General features: G+C 36.4%; 1 protein-coding gene across 1 annotated transcript in view; it reads left to right on the top strand.

The window, feature by feature from the left end:
* The window catches only part of CNTNAP2 (contactin associated protein 2), a 1,621,124-nt gene that overhangs the window by 302,103 nt on the left and 1,295,173 nt on the right, over positions 1 to 23,848 (top strand). The window contains exon 4 of the mRNA XM_064372470.1: positions 17,498 to 17,701. Within this exon, the coding sequence (XP_064228540.1) occupies positions 17,498 to 17,701 (204 nt within the window). The remainder of the gene's footprint in view (positions 1 to 17,497; positions 17,702 to 23,848) is intronic.

The following is a 23,848-nucleotide window of genomic DNA, read 5'->3' as shown; positions in this document are numbered from 1 at the left end:
AGCGTGCAGGTATCATGTAGTAATGGACAGCACCCAAGTTCACAGTGAATCAGATTCCCTCCAATGCCCAAGTCACTGAGGTGTGTTCATGAGCAGACCGTGAGAGTACCATTTAGTGTTTTACCAGACAGGACCCAACTGCTCTAGCAGAGAGGAGAGAGCTCATTATCTCACAACATGTGTACCTTTTAAGCTTTACTAAGCCAATTTTATGGTTGAGGTAAAATTTTCACCCAAAGGTATGTGAAATCAAAACAAAAATAAAGAATTTTTGTAATGTATTGCACCACATGCATAAACTCAAAGGATACTGCATGCATATTTCCTGATATCTTGCAAAGAAGAGAAAATCATTTGTACCAACTAATTTAGCTTTTAGGAAAGCACAGAAAGTAAAATAAATAAAAATGACATTTTTTACTAATCACTTACTACATATGGCTACTTGTCTGGAAAAATTGTGTGAGTTGTTGATGAATGTATATAGTCCAGAGCAATAATGAGTTTACGTTTTTAAAATAGTGGTGTTTGTTCATGTACATATGTGTGGATGGGTGGTTGTATGGATGGATGGATGATGTATTAGTTTATTTTCTTGCTGCTGGTAAAGACATACCCAACACTACCTACTTTATGAAAGAAAGAGGTTTAACGGACTTAAAATTCCACCTGGCTAGGGAGGCCTCACAATCATGGCGGAAGGCGGAAGGCGAAAGGCACTTCTTACGTGGCAGCAGCAAGAGAGAGAATAGGAGCCAAGTGAAATGGGTTTACCCTTATCAAACCATCAGATCTTATGAGACTTATTCACTCCCATGATAACAATAAGGAGGAAACCATCTCCATAATTCAATTATCTCCCACCAGATCCCTCCCACAACACCTGGGAATTATGGAAGTACAATTCAAGATGAGATTTGGGTGGAGAAACAGAGCCAAAGCGTATGAGATGAATTTGAAAAAAAATAGAGCATAGAAATTTTAGATAGCTAAAAAAGTAACAAACTAAGATTCTGCCTAAAAATTAAGATGGTAGGAAAATGAATTTGAACATTTAGCATGTTTCAAAGAGGAATTTTTCACATTTTGTTTTGGTTTTCAGGGTAGTGTCAATTTCATGTTAAGTTCTGAGGCTTTGTAATGCTGGATTTATCATATACCTGGAGTCAGCTATAACTGTAAATATTGATCTGAAATTCTTCAGCCGGTATAAAAGCCTTAATTGCTTTGAAATTCTGGGTAGTAAATGCATCATCAGAATGCTTTGCATCCTTTAATGACATAGCTGTCTTCTGAATTCTGGCTTTGCATAACTGTCATCAACACTATAAGAACATCAGCTCCTTTGAGGCTGGGTCTTTGTTCTCTCTGCCTCGGGAACCCCTCCATACCCTTCCTCCTCTCCGTCACCAGGACAGGAGTTATCTTTCCAATGCAAACCTGGACATGCATTTTCCACTTAGAATACTATCATTACACACATAGACTCTCAGCTCCCACAGGCCGCATTAGGACTTTAATCTTCCAGTTCTCACCCTGCACATGAACTGTGAGCCTTATGTAGTAAAGTCACACAAAACTGAACTCTTTTAGAACAGCTGAATGTGCTATTCCCCTGTCTGTCTGAATTTATCTTGCTTAGTCTTAATTCTCTTTTCACAGGAAAGCTCGTGTATTGTTGTTTTATTTTTTTAACTCACCCCATTACTTCCACAACCCCACAGTCTTGACACAATGTTATGAATGTAGAAGATATTTCAGAATCCAGAAGTTGATCTCATACGTTTAATAATGCTTCTAAAATTTGCTTTAAAGGAGTTTTTCGCAGATCTATGGAATAACTTTTGCCAACAATTCTTAGGCTTTTGTTTGATCAAAACTGATTTTTCACTTCTTTTCTTTTATAAGATATGATAAAAGAATTTTCTGTACAGAGTGTTTTCTAGTATAGTTTATTAGTAGAAAACTTGAGACATAGTAAGCCCAACATACCAGAAAACATCTACCATGAAAAGATACCTAATATTTTATTACTCACAGTTCCCAACAGCAGGGGTAAGGCCATGCCACAGGGTGTAAGTCTGGAGGTAGGGAGCTCAGGGAAGCTCCAGGCTCTGTCAGGAGGCAGAGGGCAAGAGGGATCCATAGGCAAGATCCTTTATTGTAGTTTCCATGGGAAGGCATGGGTGCAGTAGGGTAAGCAGACTTAGGTCTGGCTAGCTTGAATAATTGCAGTGGGCTCTGGGGCATAGAGACCGATCCTAGCTGTCTTATACCTGACCCTGGGATGGTTAGGGAAGATGGGTAATGGCTCAGAAGAGAGAAAGCTGGATAAAGGAAGCAGCTGGGGTGTGGACTCTGGATTGGTTGTTTTATATTTGGAAAATGTATTTACTAACACTAGAAATTGGCTAACCCTGGGAAGGGCAGCCCCTCTAGGGTCAGCAAGGCCCCAGATGTCAAAGCATTGGAGCACAGAGAGTAAACAGCAAGGTGAGGACAGACAGAAAACTGAAGCCAGGGCAGCTTCAAGAAATGACATAGGTGGCTGCCATTACCCCTGATCTGACCCTCCACAGCTACCATCCTCCCTATACTCATAGGGATAATTAATTTTTTTCCTCAATGCTATATAAATTGCTATGAAAAGAGTGCCTCAAAACAAGTTCCTTATCTCTATTTGCAACCAAACTGCTATTTTTACCCCATATAGTATCAAAATTTGGACAGAAGACTGGCAATGATGTTTTAAATGGAACTTGAAGGTGAACTGAATAGAGATTTTAAAAATTCTGAAATAAATGTTGGGAATAATTAAATCAAAAGATATTCTGAGGAGTTTCTTGATGTCTGGTGTCTTTCCTCATCTGTGTAGCATTTACTTAGGCTTTATAATTCTAGATAGTCTTTTCCCTAGCAAAAACAAAAATAGATTTTGTATGGTCAAAAATTATTGAGCTATTTTCAGTAAACAGCAATATTATCACAGAGAAGGCGAGTCTAATTCATTTGACTTTTTGATTTACAAAAATAAATAAAAACAGCTTCCACATGGATTTACTACAAATAGATTTATGCTACTTTTCAGAAATTGCTTATTATTTCTGCATTATGAGATATATGAGAGTTATAACCCTGCTTAGAAATAGATGACTCTGATTTTCTGATGTCCTGTGGGTCACGAGTGGCTGAGAGGGAGGACAGAATATAGGTGTGTGTGTGCGTGTGTGTGTGACTGTCCATTTTGAAAGGCATAGAGTACATCAGTGGGCTTTTTTGTCTCTTTGGGTTGAATAATATGATATCTAATGCTATAACTCAAAAAATTACTAATATTTTCCTGTGTCTTTCTTTGATTCAATGGGACAACCAGATGATTAGGTGGTTTATCATATTTACAGTTTCTGTGGATTAATTAAAAAAAACTTTAAAAAATTTTTTTATTGTACTTTAGATTCTGGGGTACATGTGCAGATCATGCAGGATTGTTGCATAGGTACATACATGGCAAGGTGGTTTGCTGCCTCCATCCCCCCGTTACCTATATCTGGCATTTCTCCCCATGTTATCTTTCCCCAACCTCCCCAACTCCTGCTAGCCTCCCCTAGTCCCCCATAACAGACCCCAGTGTGTGATGCTCCCCTCCTTGTGTCCATGTGTTCTCATTGTTCAACACCAGCCTATGAGTGAGAACATGTGGTGTCTGATTTTCTGTTCTTGTATCAGTTTGCTAAGAATGACAGTTTCCAGTTTCAACCATGTCCCTACAAAAGACACAAATTCATCGTTTTTTATAGCTGCATAGTGTTCCATGGTGTATATATGCCACATTTTCCCTGTCCAGTCTATCATGGATGGGCATTTCGGTTGGTTCCAGGTCTTTGCTATTTTAAACAGTGCCACAATGAACATACATGTGCATGTGTCTTATAATAGAACGATTTATAATCCTTTGGGTATATACCCAATAATGAGATTGCTGGGTCAAATGGAATTTCTATTTCTAGATCCCTGAGGAATCACCACACTGTCTCCCACAATGGTTGAACTAATTTACACTTCCACCAACAGTGTAAAAGTGTTCCTATTTCTCCACATCCTCTCCAGCATCTGTTGTCTCCAGATTTTTTAATGATCGCCATTCTAACTGGTGTGAGTTGGTATCCTAATGTAGTTTTGATTTGCATTTCACTAATGACCAGTGATGAAGAACATTTTTTCCTATGTTTGTTGGCCCCACACATGTGTTCTTTTGAAAAGTGTCTGTTCATATCCTTCACCCACTTTTGAATGGGCTTGTTTTTTTTTTTTTCTTGTAAATCTGTTTTAGTTCTTTGTAGATTCTGGATATTAGCCCTTTGTCAGATGGATAGATTGCAAAAAATTTTTCCCATTCTATTGGTTGCCGATTCGCTGTAATGATTGTTTCTTTTGCTGTACAGAAGCTCTGGTGTTTAATTAGGTCCCATTTGTCTATGTTGGCTTTTGTTGCCAATGCTTTGGCGTTTTAGTCATTAAGTCCTTGCCTATGCCTATGTCCTGAATGGTTTTGCCTAGGTTTTCTTCTAGGGTTTTATGGTGTTAGGTCTTATGCTTAAGTCTTTAATCCATCTGGAGTTAATTTTAGTGTAAGGTGTCAGGAAGAGATCCAGTTTCTGCTTTCTGCACATGGCTAGCCAGTTTTCCCAACACCTTTTATTTAACAGAGAATCCTTTCCCCATTGCTTGTTTTTGTCAGGTTTGTCAAAGATAAGATGGTTGTAGATGTGTGGCATTGCCTCTGAGGCCTCTGTTCTGTTCCATTGGTCTATGTCTCTATTTTGGTACCAGTACCATGCTGTTTGGAATACTGTAGCCTTGTAGTACAATTTGAAGTCAGGTGGCATGATACCTCCAGCTTGTTCTTTTTGCTTAAGAGTGTCTTGGCTATGCAGGCTCTCTTTTGGCTCCATATGAAGTTTAAGGTAGTTTTTTACAGTTCTGTGAAGAGGGTCATTGGTAGCTTGATGGGGATAGCATTGAATGTATACATTACTTTGGACAGCCTGGCCATTTTTATGACATTGATTCTTCCTAAATATAAGCATGGAATGTTTTTCCATCCATTTGTGTCCTCTCTTATTTCCTTAAGCAGTGGTTTATAGTTCTTCTTGAAGAGGTCCTTTACATCCTTTGTTAGTTTTATTCCTAGGTTATTCTCTTTGTAGCAATTATGAATATGAGTTCACTCTTGATTTGGCTCTCTGTTAGTCTGTTATTGATGTATAGGCATGCTTGTGGTTTCTGCACATTGATTTTGTATCCTGAGACTTTGCTGAAGTTGCTTATCGGTTTCAGGAGGTTTGGAGCTGAGACAATGGGGTCTTTTAAATATACAATCATGTTGTCTGCAAATAGAGACAATTTGACTTCCTCCTTTCCTAATTTAATACCCTTTATTTCTTTTTCTTGACTGATTGCTCTGGCTAAAATTTCCAATACTATATTGAATAGGAGTGGTGAGAGAGGGCATCCTTGTCTAGTGCCAGATTTCAAAGGGAATGCTTCCAATTTTTGCCCATTCAGTATGATATTGGCTGTGGGTTTGTCATAAATAGCTTTTGTTATTTTGAGTTATGTTCTGTTGATACCTAGTTTATTGAGAGTTTTTAGCATAAAGGGCTGTTGAATTTTGTCAAAGGACTTCTCTGCACCTATTGAGATGATCATGTGGTTTCTGTCTTTAGTTCTGTTTATGTGGTGGATTACATTTATAGACTTAAGTGTGTTGAACCAGCCTTGCATCCCCAGGATGAAGCCTACTTGATCGTGATGGATAAGCTTTTTGATGTGCTGTTGCAATTGGTTTGCCAGTATTTTATTGAAGATTTTTGCATCTATGTTCATCATGGATATTGGCCTGAAGTTTTCTTTTTTTGTTTTGTCTCTGCCAGGCTTCAATATCAGGATGATGTTGGTCTCATAAAATGATTTGGGAAGGATTCCCTCTTTTTGGATTGTTTGTAATAGTTTCAGAAGGAGTGGTACCAGCTCCTCTTTGCATGTCTGGTAGAATTTGGCTGCAATCTGTCTGGACCTAGACTTTTTTTGGTTGGTAGGCTATTAATTGCTGCCTCGACTTCAGACTTTGTTACTGGTCTTTTCAGAGTTTCAGTTTCTTCCTGGTTTAGGCTTGGGAGGATGCAAGTGTCCAGGAATTTATCTATTTCTTCCAGGTTTATGTGCATAGAGTTGTTTGTAGTAATCTCTGATAGTAGTTTGTATTTCTGTGGAATCGGTGGTGATATCCTTTTATTGTTTTTTAATGCATCTATTTGATTCTTCTCTCTTTTTGTTTTTACTAATTTGGCTAGCAGTCTGTCTATTTTGTTCATCTTTTCAAAAAACCAGTTCCTGGATTTATTGAGTTTTTAAAGGGTTTTTTGTTGTTGTTGTTGTTGTTTTGTCTCTATCTCCTTCAGTTCTGCTCTGATCTTAGTTATTTCTTGTCTTCTGGTAGTTTTTGAGTTTTTTTATCTTGCTTCTCTAGCTCTTTCAATTTTGATGATAGGGTGTCGATTTTAGATCTTTCCTCACTTCTCATGTGGACATTTAGTGCTATAAATTTCCCTCTAGACACTGCTTTAAATGTGTCCCTGAGATTCTGGTACATTGTGTCTTCATTCTCACTGGTTTTGAAGAACATCTTTATTTCTACCTTCATTTCATTGTTTATCCAGTGGACATTCAGGAGCCAGTTGTTCAGTCTCCATGAAGTTGTGCAGTTCTGAATTAGTTTCTTAAGCCTGAGTTCTAATTTGATTGCACAGTGGTCTGAGAGACTGGTTGCTATGATTTCTGTTCTTTTGCATTTGCTGAGGAGTGATTTACTTCCAATTATGTGGTCAATTTTAGAGTAGGTGCAATGTGGTGCTGAGAAGAATGTATATTCTGTGAATTTGGGATGTAGAGTTCTGTAGATGTCTGTAAGGTCCACTTGCTCCAGAACTGAGTTCAAATCCTGGATTTCATTGTTAATTTTCTGTCTCCTTGATCTGTCTAATATTGATAGTGGAGTGTTAAAGTCTCCCACTATTATTGTGTGGGAATCTAAGTCTCTTTGTAGGTCATTAAGAACTTGCTTTATGTATCTGGGTGCTCCTGTATTGGGTGAGTATATATTTAGAATCATTAGCTCTTTTTGATGCCTTGATCCTTTTACCATTATGTAATGCCCTTCTTTGTCTCTTTTGATCTTTGTTGGTTTAAAGTCTATTTTATCAGAGACGAGAATTGCAACTCCCGCTTTTTTTTTTCCCCTCCATTTGCTTGGTAAATATTCCTCCACCCGTTTATTTTGAGCTTTTGTGTATCCTTGCATGTGAGATGGGTTTCCTGGATACAACACACCGATGGGTTTTGGCTTTTTATCCAATTTGCCAGTCCGTGTCTTTTGATTGGGGCATTTAGCCCATTTACATTTAAGGTTAATATTGTTATGTGTGAATTTGATCCTGCTATTTTGATGCTAACTGGTTGTATTGCCCATTAGTTGACAGAGTTTCTTCATTGTGTCTATGGGCTTTCCCATTTGTTATGTTTTTGGAGTGGCTGGTACTGTTTGTTCCTTTCCCTGTTTAGTGCTTCTTTCAGGAGCTCTTGTAAGGCAGGACTGGTGGTGAGGAAATCTCTCAGCAGTTGCTTGTCCATAAAGGATTTTCTTTCTCCTTTGCTTGTGAAGCTTAGTTTGGCTCGATATGAAATTCTAGGATGCAAGTTCTTTTCTTTAAGGATGTTGAATATTGGCCCCCACCCTCTCCTGGCTTGTAGGGTTTCTGCCAAGAGATCTGCTGAGAGTCTGATGGGCTTCCCTTTGTGAATAACACAACCTTTCTCTCTGGCTGCCCTTAGCATTTTTTCCTTCGTTCCAACCCTGGTGTGTCTGATGATTAGTGCCTTGGGGTTGCTTTTCTTGAGGAATATCGTTGTGGTGTTCTCTGTATTTCCTGGACTTGAATGTTGGCCTGCCTTGCTAGTTTGGGGAATTTCTCTTCGATAATATCCTGAAGAGCGTTTTCCAGCTTGGATTCATGCTCCCTATCACATTTAGATACACCTATCAAATGTAGATTAGGTCTTTTCACATAATACCATATTTCTTCGAAGCTTTGCTCATTTCTTTTCACTCTTTTTTCTCTAACCTTGCCACCTTGTTTTATTGCATTGAGTTGATCTTCAATCTCTGATATCCTTTCTTCTGCTTGGCTGATTCGGCTATTGAAACTTGTGTATGCTTTCCAAAGTTCTCGTGCTGTGTTTTTCAGCTCCATCAAGTTGTTTATGTTCTTCTCTAAGCTGGTTATTCTAGTTAGCATTTCCTCTAACCTTTTTTCAAGGTTCTTAGTTTCTTTGCATTGGGTTAGAACATGTTCTTTTAGTTCAAGAAGTTTGAACTAAATATTGAACTATTACCCACCTTCTGAAGCCAGTTTCTGTCAATTCATCAGACTCATTCTCCATCTAGCTTTGTTCCATTGCTGGTTGGGAGTTGTGATCCCTTGGAGGAGGAGATGCATTCTGGTTTTTGGTGCTTTCATCCTTTTTGTGCTGATTTCTTCCCATCTTCATGGATTTATCTACCTGTAGTCTTTGTAGTTGGTGACTTTCAGATGGGGTCTCTGGGTGGACATCCTTTTTGTTGATGATGAAGTTATTTATTTCTGTTTTTTAGTTTTCCTTCTAACAGGCCCCTCTGCTGGAGGTGCACTCCAGACCCTGCTTGCCTGGGGATCACCTGCAGGGGCTGCAGAACAGTAAGGGTTGCTGCCAGTTTCTTTTCCTGTTATCTTCGTCCCAGAAGGGTACCCACCAGATGTCAGCAAAAGCTTTCCTTTATGAGGTGCCTCTCTGGATATATGGAGGTTTGGGAGCTGCTTGAGGAAACAGTCTGTCCCTTATCAGAGCTCAAGTGCTGTGCTGGGAGCTCTGTTGTTCCCTTCAGAGCTGCTGGGCAGGTACCTTTAAGTCTGCTGTGGTGGAACTCATAACTGCCTTTTTTCCCGGTGGTCTGTCCTGGAAAGGTGGGGCTTTACTTATAAGTTCCTGACATGCTGCTGCCTTTTTTCATAGATGCTCTGCCCAGCAAGGAAGTAGTCTAGTCACAGTCTGCCAGCAGAAGTGTTGCTGAGTTGCCACAGGCTCTGCCTAGCTGCTGTGTAAACTTCCTTGTGGTTTTGTTTACAGAGGTACAGTTAGAACTGCCTCGATAATGGTGATCTGCCTCATTAATCTTAAATATAATCTTATAAATAAATCCATTTATCTCAGCACTTTGGGAAGCTGTGGAGGGCAGATCATCTGAGGTCAGGAGCTTGAGACCAACCTGGCCAACATGAAGAAATCCTGTTTCTACATTTCTAGGCTTCCAGGGGGTTCTGGCGTCTTAGCTGTGATCTCCCAATACCTTCAGGTCACAAGGCCACAGAGACCTAGAACTCAGGCTGCAGCCAGAGACAAAGGCCACACCAAATGCCCTAATTCAAAAATTAAAAATAACATTTGTAGGAGTCACTTGATATTATCTCTGAAAGTCAATAATTACTTCAGGTTAGTGTACAATGACTGCTTTAAAAAGTATTTAAAACTCAGTAGCTTTAATCTTAGAATAGGCAAGTTTCTCATTAATGCATTCAATTTAAAGGAAATTATATATTTTGTGTTTAAACTCATACAGGAGTTCAATGTTTTGCCCTTTGACTTATAAACAAATAACTCTAGTGTAAGTATAATAAAAGCATGTTATGCTTAAAACCATTTATTCATATTGGGCACTCATAGTTGTAACAGTTGTATACCATTAAATCACGTATAAGCCTGTACTCTTAGAAAGTAAGCTACACACTGGCAGGCATAGTTTAGAGGAGAAATAATAACACAGTGGAATTCTCCTTTGGCCTCGTTTCAAACATAAATGATTTTTCAATCAGTTTAGGCACTGTTTATGCTGCCACAAATCCGAAATTGAGCAAAACAAAGCCTGTATCCGAGCAGAGCCTCAAGTCCACAGGAAAAATCAGACCCATAAGATAACCTCAATGTAACATGAGAAGTAATATGATAAAAGTATGCAAGGAGCTAGGGGACAATAGACCAAGACTGCTTCACACAGGCAAGCTTTCTAGTGGTGAGCCTTATCTGAGGCTTAGAAGATGCCTAAAAGTAAGTTAGAATAAGAAGAAATGGCTGCTCATTGAAGAAAGTGGGCATGGCCTGAGGAAAGGTACTATGTGAAGACTGTGAGGAATTCAGTCCGTTTGCCATCATTAGCACATAAAAAGAAAGATGGAACTAAAAATAAGCCTGGACAGGAAGGCAGGAGCTGTATCACTGAGGGTGGCATAGGCCACACTGAATTACCCGGATTTTGATCGTTTTGGCAAAAGAAGTTATTTCACAAAGGTCATTTCAGCTTCTGTGTGATGGTTTTAAGATGGGAGAGTTCTCTGGACCCCCTGATAGAACTTGCAACAGGGATGTGGCTTGTTTGCTCAGCTCAAACCCCTTTTGGGAGGAGGAGCATGCAGGTGATCCGGAGCAAGTGCTTTTGGGCTCTGGTGCCACGGCAGTGTCTAGGGGTGTTACAATGCTCTTTTAGCTTTGCTGTCTCTGGACGGCTAAGTGTTAACCAGTTCAGTGGAGAGTAAGGGTGACAGCCTCTATACCCTGTCCTCTTGGTACCCAGGTCCTCGTCAGACATTCAGGTCACATGGACTTGGAGGATGGTGAATCTAGGGATTTTACTGAGTGATGGAGGCGGCTCTCAGCAGGATGGGTGGGGAGCTGGAAAGGAGATGGAGTGAGAAGAAGATCTTCCCCTGGAGTTCAACCATTCCATGGCCAGTCTCCTATCTGTCCCCGGCCAAATTCTTCTTGATGTATAGATGCTTCCTCTCTTCTCTCTTTCTCTGCTGTGCCGCTTTTCTGTTCTATTGCTTGTCTGTTCATGGAGCCTGAGGTTTGGGGTGTTTATGGGTATAGGATGGGGAGCATGGCGGGCCTGGGTGGTTTTGAAAAAAGCAACAATTGGGCTAGAAAACAAGAATAACTGTTCTCATTTAGCACTGCGGTTTGCAGGCTTGAGAGTGAGGCCTTTGCCAGGAAACCACCATTTTGCCTCGTGTTACTATTACAGTTAGATTTAAGAGAAATAAGACCAAAGGATAAGAATTGGTTATTTAACAATGTTAATACAATAGGCAACATGTGAGGTAATGGTAGGCTTATGGTAGTACATGTAGAAGTAAACTATGAGTTTTAAAAATATCAAAATGCTAAATATCAATTAATCATTGCACCTTAAATAAACCTCATTGGCTATGATACTGCCACTGCACAAAGATCTATATTTCACAGGTCTTGGAACAGTCTAAATGTGGGTAGGTAAAAGAAAAGAAGTTCAAGAAAGTTCCAGATCTCTGACTTGAGTGACTGGATAGTGGATATGATAAACACAGTGGGGCTCAGAGAAAGAATTATCTGTTGAGCAGGAAGAGTGAGAGATGCCTGTGGAACATCCATGTGGGTCAGTCCTCCAAGTTACTGAACTGGAATCTAAATGGTATGCAGAAATGAAATCAGTATCCTCTGATATTGTGGTCATTGTCCTAGGAGATGTCAAGCAATGAAGGGCAAAGCAACACATTTTAAGCAGAAATGTTGAACAAAATGTGAGATGCTGGCCTTCAGGAAAGAAGAGCCTTGAGGTTTTTATTTTCCATTTTTTTTCAAAGTAGAAGTGATTTTCAGATTCTATCTCTAGATCACTTTTAGAGGATTTGGAGAAGGCTAATTTGCTACTATTACTCTAAATTAGCTATACCGAAATTTTGAAATCTATTTTAACTATTTAGGTTTATATCACAGATACATTGAAACAAAGAAAAGCAGCAGATTAGAAGAAAGAAAGTATTCAGGTTGAAGCAATGTGTGGGTGGAATGAGATAGAGTCCACCAGAGTTATGTCTGTTCTAGGACCGAGTCAATTCAAAATAATGCAGTACATTCTTGCCTACCTCCACAACCCCTAGAAGTAGCCTAATATTACCAATCTTTTTATCTGACTATTGAAACCCCAAGTATATTTGTAGTTTTAGCACCAAGATGGATCAGAAAGGGTCTTAAAATTTCTTCCAATCTAGTAACTCTAATTATTTAATGAAGTATGAAATAGTAGTGTTTATTATAACTTAATCAAATTAATTGAAATATGAGCGACAACATTCAAACATTCAACAAATATTTAGGGAACATTGACTGTTTTCAGGCACTCTTTTAAGTTCTGAGCTTTAGAATGGAACAAAACAAAGTCTCAGAGGAGATATGCTGTAAATCTACAAACATATCAATATATCAGGCAGAGATCAATGCTATAAAAATGAATAAAGCTGGATGAATAGAGAAGTGAAGATGGAGTCATCAATTTTGTAAGAATGATCAGTGTATCTAAAATATTGACATATGACAGTAAAAAGAATGCATAGATTTGCATGTGTGTGGAGTTTGCAAAATAAGCAGATTCTACCTTCTAGTATTCTTAAACTACAGTTTCAAATATAAAATATATTTCAAACTCTCAAAGTGATTTGGTATTTATTTGCATAAATTATGTAATATTAGATTCTGTACTAACTGGTTAATATACATTTTTACTATTTTTTTTCTATTTACATGCTTTATATGTATTTGTGAAATATATATGCCTTCATCACAAAATATAAACTTCCAAATTTACTAGTTTTTAATTATTATTTTTTTTAAAAAAAGTCTTTAATTTTGTTTCCTTTTTTCTCTAATTAAAAATCTATATTATATATATTTTCCAATTATATAATATATATTATGTATTATATAATTAAAAATAAAAATATATATATTAGAGATATACGATTCTATAACTCTGTGATATTCTCCTCAAATATCAATATGCCAGTCTAGTCCTAAGAAAACATCAGACAAATCTAAATTGAGAAAGATTCTACAAAATACCTGGCTGGTACTCTTCTAGAGGGTTAAAGTTATGACAGACAAGGAAAGAATTGGGAACTATCACAGATTAGAAGTGACTAGGGAGGCATCATAACTAAATGCAATGTGAGATCCTGGATTGAGTCCTGAAAAAGCAACAGGAAAGCATTAGTGAAACACTGGTGAAATCCAAGTATCATCTGTGTTTTAGTTAATACCACTTTACTTAGGTTAGTATTTTAGTTTTGACAATGTACCAAGTTATGTAAAATGTTAATATTAGAGGAAGCTGGGTGAAAGGTATGGGAATTCTGTCTTTCCAAGTATCTTTTCGACTTTTCTCTAAATCTAAAATTTTTCCAAAATAAAAAGTTTATTTATGAAAATAAAAACAAACTTTGACCACAATTTTTATTGAAGAAGTTGTACACTTAAATGATGGTATCTTCTTAGCTAATCAAAATCCTGTTTTGGAAAACAAAATTATGAGATAAGGTTTAAAAAAATAATGTACAGTAACAAAAACCAAGCACAAAACTATATATAGTATTATCCATATCTGTATCTATGTACATACGTAAAGATTTTGTATATACAATTTGAAATAATAAGAAAGAGCATATTATCATTGGTTATTTCAGAAAAATGAAATAATGCCTTTTTAATTTTTTTCTTTAATATTTTTTGTTTCTTTTAGATCGCCTATAAAAGTAACTGAAAAAAATTCATGGGGAAATGGTATTGAAAGTAACTTTTGAATACTTATATGTTGCTGTGCTGCATTCAAATACTTTTTATTTTTTTCAAATATATAGACAAATTACAGTTTCAGATTATATATGTTCTCACTTTTATAAGGACCTTTTATCAAGATCAATAAAACATTTTAATTAACTAAAACATCCAATTTCCCTACACTATAAATATTATATCACCCCAAACTCAAACTACTATTGTACATTTTGGACCAAGATTAAATGAAATAAAATTCTCCCTCTCTCATTTCCACTCTGTTTATTCTTCTCCCTTCCTGTCTCATATACACACACACACACACACACACACACACACACACATATGTATATGTGTATATGGGTGTATATATATTTGAATTATTCCATATATGTATGGAATACATACATATATGTACATCCATCCATATATATGTATGTATATATGTGTGTGTTTCTGTATGTGTGTGTATGAATTATTCCATACCTTAGATAGTTGGATAGATATATAGATAAATGTGTAAAATCAAGGATATGCACCAAGTACCCACGAACACTGGTGATCTCTTGTGATTGGGATTTGCTTTCTACTTTCTATATTTCTGTATTGTTTAATTTCTTTTGAGCAATAAACATAGTTTGTAATAAACTATATAGCAAAGGTATCTTTTAAAAGTAAAATATTAAACATAAAATTTAAATATTAAAATCCTTATATGATAAACACTTCAAAACAACTTATTCAAATTTACAAAGTAAAGACTAAGAAACAATAAAATGTTTTTGAAAAAGCCTTTTCTACCATGACGATTTGATGAATTGGGCATATTTCCAGCTTGCTGAGCTATTGTTAGGAACAAAATTGTGGAAACACTATGATTTTGCATTCACTTTTTGACTAGCCATTATTTTTCAGATTGCTTAAACAGTTCAACCATACATATTTAATCACTGCATAGAAAACTTAATTCTAGGGAGTGATAAGCAATCAGAATAATAGAAGAAAAAAGTGGCTTGTCCCCAAATAAACACAAAGTGTTATTAGATGTCATATGAAATTTTAATGTATTTTTGTAGGAAACAGAGCTAAATGGTGATGGATATTCTTTATTCATTATTGTAGAATATCTCAGACTTTCTGAAAAGTACAGGATGTGTTAAAGTGCATATTGTATATCATAGATTATTTCTAGAAATTTTATAATTTTCAAGCCAGCTCTGAGCTTATATCCGCAAGAGGACATGCTGATATTTTGGAAGCATTTAACCCATTCAAAGAAGAACAACTTTTAATTTTGTTTTAGATAGGTGGATAAATAGGTGGGAAAATACATTTACACTTTTTGTTTTTCTTTGTGAGCAATCTAGTTTGCAGACCATTCTGTTCTCGGCTGACCCTGACTACTTACCATTTGTAAAGTGAGACTTGGTCTACATGAATAGCTTTCCTTCCTGTTTTTATTAAATAACATCTTTGGATTGTCTGAAAAAAAACAAACCATCTTTATCTTTTCTGTCACATTTTCTCATTGCTCTAAAAGTAAGACAGAAATACATTAACATTTTCATAAATTGCTATTCTGTACCTAGAACTAAATGTGTTTTGATTTAGAAGAAAGTATAGAAGAGGTGATTCTTCTTCCCTGAGTAAAAGCTCAGGGAACATTTACTTCCTGAGAGATGAATTAGAAATATTTTATGTCGATTAAAATATGCTGAAGGTGTATAAAACAATGATGTGTCTATTATTTAACTGTCACTGATATGAAATTGACTGCAAAATTACTGTCTAGAGTTCAGAATTTACTCCCTTCTGTTTTTCTTTTATTCACTTTTCAAGGCAAAAAGTATCTACCAACTGCTGGATTGTAAGTTCAACCTGAAATCTGAAAGTCAGATTCCATTTTTTTCTCTCCTTTATTTCTCATTGCGGATGATAAAGATATTGCCATTGAAATTCAGCTGTGACAGTGTGTATGATTAAGCTAAAGTCTAATTGGCTTTGCAGTGTTAGCAGAAGCCAAAATTTAATGGTTGATTTTTTTTCCCCTCATATTAAAATAAACCTCTGTGATTCACAGTCTCAGAGAACAGAACTTTTTTGATTAAGAAAGTCTTTTTATGGGCAATAAAGAGCTGATTATAAGAATTAAAACTTAAAGTTTAAAGTCATATTTTTTCTGAACGTTTTATAATGTAACATTGTACAAACTTATTTAAAAGCATAAATATTTGCGATACTAGCATAGTTTCAAAGTATGTGAAAGCCATCAATGATTTGAAAGGCAAGCTTAGATTTAATTTTAAGTAATTCGAAGTAACTGTATTCACGACAGTTCGCTTTATAGAATTAGGTTAAAAATCTACACACAAAAAAAATTGGATGTGGTTCTGGTAGCTCAGTATCTCTACCGTGGCCACCACAGGGATTTATCTGGTGGTATGCTCCACTTATAAGGCAAACCAAAGTGTTCCTGCTGGTGATTGAAGTAAACAAGTGCCAGAGAACTAGGACATGAAATGAGAAAATATTTCTCTGACAGGCTTTAAATTGGCTGTTATTTCTGTCCAATGTCTCCCTCTGGAGTTCTTTAGCCAGACCTTGCCCAAAACCTAGAGGCTAGCTTTGTCCAAGCTTGTAATTCTCAAGTTATTAGAGCTGTTCAGTTTGACTAAGCTTTCCCTGATTTAAAAATGAAAAGCTTACAGAAATAGTCTATTGAAAATATTTTTAACCACTAAGATTTGATAATGATAATGAAGCTTCTGTTTGAACTCAATATTTGATCTGAATGGTTACATTGCATTTTTGAATCATTCTATGAATTGAGAGCCCATTGCCAGTAATGCCTAATACATATCATCTCATTTTTATTCCTGGTGTGAAATAAATAGTAGTTATAAAATGAATCCTCACAATCATATATTTCGGACCATAGTGACAAAATTTCGAATTTTTTAAGAAGATTACACACTTTCCTTATTTTAATCTAATCCCCTAAAACTAAAATTAGAGCTGCTGGAGTAGCATATACTGGATATTTGTTCTTTGAACTCATATATGGAAAGTGAAGATACCTGTGTCCAATGTGGTAAAGAAACTAACAGTGCTACCCAGTTCTCCATTCCGAATACAAGGAGGTAATAAGAAATTTGAGACAGACTGATTCCTAAGGATAAATGTTGACAAGTTTCTGAAAATTCAATTGGTTGTAAACTCTGAATACTACAAAAAGGTTTACTAAAATTGTGGTAAAATACAAAAACCATTGGGAAAAAAATGAAAATAGCATAAAAGATTGCATTCCAAGTGCCTTCATTCTTACATGAAAGAAAACTTTTTGAGTAAAATATATACTTAAAAATCATGAAGAATTATCATCATTAAGGAATAAAACATTTAAGTCTCATAATCTGTTAGAGATTTAAAATTTTTACTATTTTGAACTAAACTCTAGGTCTAAACTCTAGATTCCCAAGTTAATATTTAAAGCATATAACCCATTGAATTTATATTACTAATTTTATAATTAAAGTAAAATGTTCAAGTGATAGAGCTTTCAGGAGCATTTTTATCAATACTCTCCGTAAAACCTCCTTTAAAAACACACAGTAAATCAAAGGAAGGATTAGGATAAGAACAGAGGACTGTCAATTTCTCAAGAAAAACTCCTATTTAATTCCCATTTATCCTCTGCAGACATCTGTTGGAAGTGGATGGTAACATACATGACTCAACTAATATGTTATTTTTTTTTTTTTAGGGGCTGATGTTATCAACTTTGATGGCCATGTTGTGTTACCATACAGATTCAGAAACAAGAAGATGAAAACGCTGAAAGATGTCATTGCCTTGAAATTTAAGACTTCTGAAAGTGAAGGAGTAATCTTGCATGGAGAAGGACAGCAAGGAGATTACATTACCTTGGAACTGAAAAAAGCCAAGCTGGTCCTCAGTTTAAACTTAGGTGTGTTCTGATTCTTGGTACTATTCTTTCCATTACGGATGTTCCCATTAGGAAAAAATTCATGTTGCTCAATTCTTTAAAATGTAAATTATAAAAAGAGCTCATATTATGTTGTCAGTGATTCTTAATATATAACAGTTGGTAAGTAATGAAATACCTATTCATTCAAAAATATTTATTAAGCATTTCTGCTATACAAGGTACTATACTTTGGCATATAGCAGGGAACAGACAGACAAGATCCTTAAGCTCATTAAGTTCATGACCTAGTGGAAGAATCAGACAATATAGCATCTATTATTCTTATTTTAAAACAACTAAGCAAAAAGGAATGACTTCAAATAATAAACATTAATGAACCAGTTTAATAGGTTAATATAATAAGAGGAATAGGTTAATATGTCCTGTTTAAAGGCAACAGGGCCAATATTAGAATGTGTAGTGAAGAAAGCCTTCTTTGAGGAAAAAATTGCTGTTGTGAGTAGTGCCACAATGAACATATGTGTGGATGTATCTTTACAATAGAATGACTTACATTCCTTTGGGTTGATACCCAGTAATGGGATTGCCGGGTCAAATGGTATTTCTGCCTCTAGGTCTTTGAGGAATTTTCACACTGTCTTCCACAATGGTTTAACTAATTTGTGCTCCCACCAACAGCATAAAAGCTTTCCTTTTTCTCTGCAGCCTCACCAGCATCTGTTGTTTTTTGGCTTTTTAAGAATAGTCATTTGACTGCTGTGAGATGGTATCTCATTGCAGTTTTGATTTGCATTTCTCTAACAATCAGGGATGTAGAGCTTTTATTTGTTTCATGTTTGTTGGACAGATATATATCTGTTTTTGAGAATTATTTGATCATGTCCTTTGCCCACATTTCAACAGGGTTGTTTTTGTCTTGTAAATTTGTTTAAGTTCCTTGTAGAAGCTGGATATTAGAACTTTGTAAGATGGATAGTTTGCAAAATTTGTTTCCCATTCTGTAGGTTGTCTGTCCATTCTGATGATAGTTTCTTTTACTGTGCATAAGTGCTTTAGTTTAATTATATCTCATTTGTCAATTTTTCCTTTTGTTACAATTGCTTTTGGCATCTCCATCATGAAATCCTTGCCTGTGCCCATGTCCTGAATGATATTGCCTAGATTTTCTTCTAAGGTTTTCATAGCTTTGGATTTTATATTTAAGTCTTTAATTCATCTTGAGTTGATTTTTGTATATGGTGTAAGGAAGGGGTCCAGTTTTAATTTCTACATATGACTAGCCAGTTCTCCCAGCACCATTTATTCAATTAAGAAACCTTTCCCCATTGCTCATTTTTGTCAGGTTTGTTGAAGATCAGATGGTTGTAGGTGTATGGTCTTATTTCTGAGCTCTATCCTCTGTCCCATTGATCTATGTTTCTGTTTGCATCAGGGCCATGCTGTTTTGGTGACTGTACCCTTGCAGTATAGTTTGAGGTTGGGTAGCATGATGCCTCCAGCTTTGTTCTTTTTGCTTAGGATTGTGTTGGCCATTAGGCTCTTTTTTGATTCCATGTAAATTTTTAAATAGTTTTTAAAAATTCTCTGAAGAATGTCCATGGTAGTTTAATGGGAATAGCATTGAATTCATGTATTACTTTGGACAGTATGGCCAATTTCATGATGTTGATTATTCCTGTCCTTCACATCTATGAGCATGAAATGTTTTTCCATTTATTTGTGTCATCCTGATTTCTTTGAGTAGAGGTTTATATTTATCCTTGACAAGATCCTTCACTTCCCTTGTTAGCTGTGTCCTAGGTATTTTATATTACTTTTATCAATTGTGAACAGGAGTTCAGTTATAATTTGACTCTCTGATTGCTTGTTGTTGGTTTATAGTAACACGTGATTTTTTATTTTATTTTATTTTATTTTATTTTATTTTTTTTATTGCATTTTAGGTTTTGGGGTACATGTGAAAAACATGCAAGGTTGTTGCATAGGTGCATACGTGGCAGTATGATTTGCTGCCTCCCTCTCCTTCACCTATATCTGGCATTTCTCCCCATGCTATCATGTTGGGGAGGGATAGCATGGGGATTTTTGCACATTTAATTTTGTATCCCAAAACTTCACTGAAGTTGCTTATCAGCTTAAGAATCTTTTAGGCTGAGATGATGAGGTTTTCTAGCTACAAGATTGTGACATCTACAAAGATAATTTGACTTCTTCTCTTCCTATTTGAATATGCTTTATTTCTTTCTCTTGCCTGATTGCCCTGGCCAGAATAGCCAATTCTATGTTGAATAGTCATGGTGAGAGACGGCATTCTTAACAAAACAGCTGTGTTGTGGTGGGGAACTGCCTCTGCCCCATCAGCTTGGACTCTCCAAAGCCCACAGGCTGGAATGACTGGATCTTCCAACCCAGGTGGCAACCCTCCCCTCCCTTGGTCACTCCATCCCAGAGAGAGATCATAGGTCTGCCATGCAGGTGAGTGTGGCTGGAGGGCCCTGGCTAGGAGGTCCCAACCAGTAGGAGGAATGGATCAGGGCTCTGCTTAATGAAGCAGTCTGGCCACAATCTGGCAAAGCTACTGTGTTATGCTAATGGGGAACCCTTCCTCCTCATCTGGACCCTTTGGACTCTCCAAAGCCCACAGGCTGGAATGGCCCGGTAGACCAAATAGCAGAGATGGTGTCCTCACCTCTCTCAGAGGCTCCACCTTCTCTCAGTCAGGCTTTGCCATGTTTCCAGTGGCTGGCTGAAATTCCAAGCCAGTGGGTCTTATCTTGTGAGGTTCCATGAAAATGGAGCCACAGAACAATGCTGCTCAGCTCCCTGGATTCTGCCCCCTTCCTAGGGGTATGTGCAGACCTCCCACCTTGCGTGAGTTGCAGGCACCTTTGTTGGGAATCCCAGGGTGGGGTTTGTAAAGCTCTTATGTCTCTGTGCATGTCTGAAGAGTTGCTCTACCAAGACTCCACACAGCTCTGTGTTTCAGACCCAAGGCTCTGGTGGCGTGGGCTCACAAGGAGATCTCCTAATCTGTGAGTTGCAAATATCCATGGGAGAAGCATGTTTCTTGGGGTCACATGGTCACTCGGCGCTTCTCTTGGCAGGGTTTGGGGGTCCCCTTGGTTCCATGTCGTTCCTGGGTAGGACATAGCCCCATCCTGCTTTTCTTCATTCTCCTTGTGTGAAGTTGTTTCCTTCATCAGTCTCAATGTGAGAACCTGAATATTTCAGTTGAAAGTTCTGTATTCACTCATCTCTTTCATTCCTCTCTGTGAATGCTGCAGACCTCAGCTGCTTCTAATCAGCCATCTTGGCCCCAGTCCCACCTGTTTCTCTTGCTTGGCTAAAAATTCTAGGCTATTTGACTTATTTGCCAATTACCAACTGAGTGGTCCAAACATTCCTGAATATGACTTGTATCCCTTTTATTAACTTTACTTACTCTGACATTCAGTATTACACTAAAAATTGCAACTTCACTTAGTTTATTTTTATAGGTAACGATACACCATCTTAAAGATATACCCTTGATTCTAAAACTTTTCACATTAAAAATCTGATCTGGTAGACACAATAGCTTCTACAACAAAGAAGAAAAGTCACACAAAATTCTTCATCACCTAGTTATGCAAAATATTATTTTTTACATTAAAATGAAAATAACATTAAAACGCACACAACACCGCATGTTCTAACTCATAAGTGGATGTTGAACAATGAGAACACATGGACACAGGGAGGGGAAAATCACACACTGGAGCCTGGAGTGTGAGGGGCTAGGGGAGGAATAGCAGTGGGTGAGGGATTGGGGAGGGTGACATTAGGAGAAATACCTAATGTAGATGACGGGGCAATGGATGCAGCAAACCACCAGCATGGCACATGTATACCTATGTAACAAACCTGCACGATCTGCACATGTACCCCAGAACTTAAAGTGTAATTTTTAAAAAGTATTAAAAAATGCACACAAAACCTGGGAAAATACAAATGTCAAATATTACTGGTTTAATATCAATCATGAATAAGAATTTATACCCCTACATAATAATACCAAGACAGTAGACAAAATATAGGCAAATGTTATGCAAGATAATTCATAAAAGAAAAAAATATTATATGAAAACCAAATGCTCAACCACACTAGTTATAAAAAATGCACAATAAAATAACAAAATACTAATTTTTGTCAAGTAAGTAAATACATTTTAAAGTGATCATATCAGTGTTGGTGAGTATTTGACAAAAAGAATCCTTTGTATTGTTCTGCAAATCAGAAAATATTTTCAGGAAAATAGCTAGACAATATGCCTTCAGACATTTGAAATCTCTTGTAATATTTTGGTTCAATAATCATAAGGTTAAAAGAGAATTGGCCACTAGGATTTAAGTCCAAATATATAATTTACAACATTAATTACAATGTCAAAAATTGGGAAAAAAGTTAAACCATAGAAATATGTTGATAGCACTTAAAATGTCCATGCTATCTTTCAATTGTATGGAGAGATGTTCTATAATATTAAATAAAACCTGTAGGATATAAAATCTATAAATCTAATTGGTCTATGTAGTCTTGTGTCACTTTTAAATGGGGATGCCTTCTGAGAAATTCTTTGTTAGTTTCAACACTAGGTAAACACAATAGAGTATACAGGGACAAACCCAAATTGTGTAGCCTACTACACACCTAGGCTACATGGTAGAGTCTATTGCTCCTAGTGTACAAATATGTATAGCATGTTACTGTACTGAATACTTTTGTCACCTGTGAAAAAAGGTAAGCATTTGCATATCAAAACATAAAAAGATACAGTGAAAATACAGTGTTAAATTTGATGTTACCGCCATTATATATGAAGTCCATCCTTGAAAGAAATGTCATTATGTGGTGCCTGACTGTTTGTCAACAACATCTGGAAGAAAATAGACCAAATTATTATTAGGGGTGGAAATACTTTTACATTACATTTCATTTGTTGTTTCTTCATTATATTCTCTACTTGTAATAATGAACATGTATTCATTGTGCCACCTGGGGGAAAATAGCCTGAAATTATTTTTAAAACAAGACTTAATAGAGGGAAAGAAGGAAGAGCCGGGGAGAGTAATCAGAAACAAAATATATGTACTTCCATAAAATTTGCACACATGCACATGTGGACACCACATACACTCTGCAGTTGAATTATATCTAAAGGTGTTGATTTTTTCAAACTTTTCTTTTTTTATCCCAAATGAAACATGTAGAGTAACCTTTGAAAATCAACTGTGGCTTATAGAGGTGTGACATTACTGTTTTCAAAGAAATAGCTGACTATGTGACCTTACCAAGAAAAGTTTATTAGCTTTACACTGGAAAGCAGTTTACTGATGGAGTTTTACTGACTGACTGGAATTTATGACAGCCAGAGAAATATGTCCACTCAAATATCTACTGCCATTCTTTAATACGGTTCCCTAAATATCAGACATATCTGCCTGTTGCTCGGTCTTCTAGTGTAAATATTTAAAGTAATAAAACTCAGTGTGACCTTTTTACTTAGATAGTTCCTAATTTTCTTTCTTTCTCTTCCTCTTCTGCCTCTTGTTCCTTCCTTTTCCCTGTCTCATTTTATACATACATACTGACTCGCCATCACACATCAACATTTGATTTCATCACCATAAGTGAAGAAAAGATGTTCTAGGAAGATAATTGAAAATGTAAGATACGGGGGTATTAGCATACAAAGAAAAGAAAGGAAGAAAGGAAGGAGGGAGAGAAGGAGGCAAGAAGGCAGAAAGGCAGGAAGGCAGGGAGAGAAAGGAAAGAGAAAGGAAGAAAGGAAAAGAAAAGGAAGAAAGGAAGAAAAGAAAGAAAGAAAAATAGAAAGAAGGAAAAAGAGTTTAATGTGACAGATAATTGTTCATCTCTCATTTCCATTATGCTATTTATTCTGAAACCCTATTATATTTTTGTAGTGATTAATTTTGCCTGACCATAAAAAAGCATTACTTGATTAGACAACATAGATGAAACAAAATATATAAACTTCATTCAGAGATCACCTTAATAAACATGTTGGATTTGAACAATATTTTGCTTTTATTTATAGTTTTGTTGCTATAGAAATCTTATTTCAAAACTAAATGCTACATATATAATTCTGAATGTTATCATTT

Source organism: Aotus nancymaae, unplaced genomic scaffold (assembly GCF_030222135.1).
Source record: "Aotus nancymaae isolate 86718 unplaced genomic scaffold, 86718_ANA_hifiasm-v0.15.2.pri h1tg000002l, whole genome shotgun sequence".
NCBI lineage: Eukaryota > Metazoa > Chordata > Mammalia > Primates > Aotidae > Aotus > Aotus nancymaae.
Note: the sequence above shows the minus strand (reverse complement) of the source record. Positions and strands in the feature narration are given on the sequence as shown.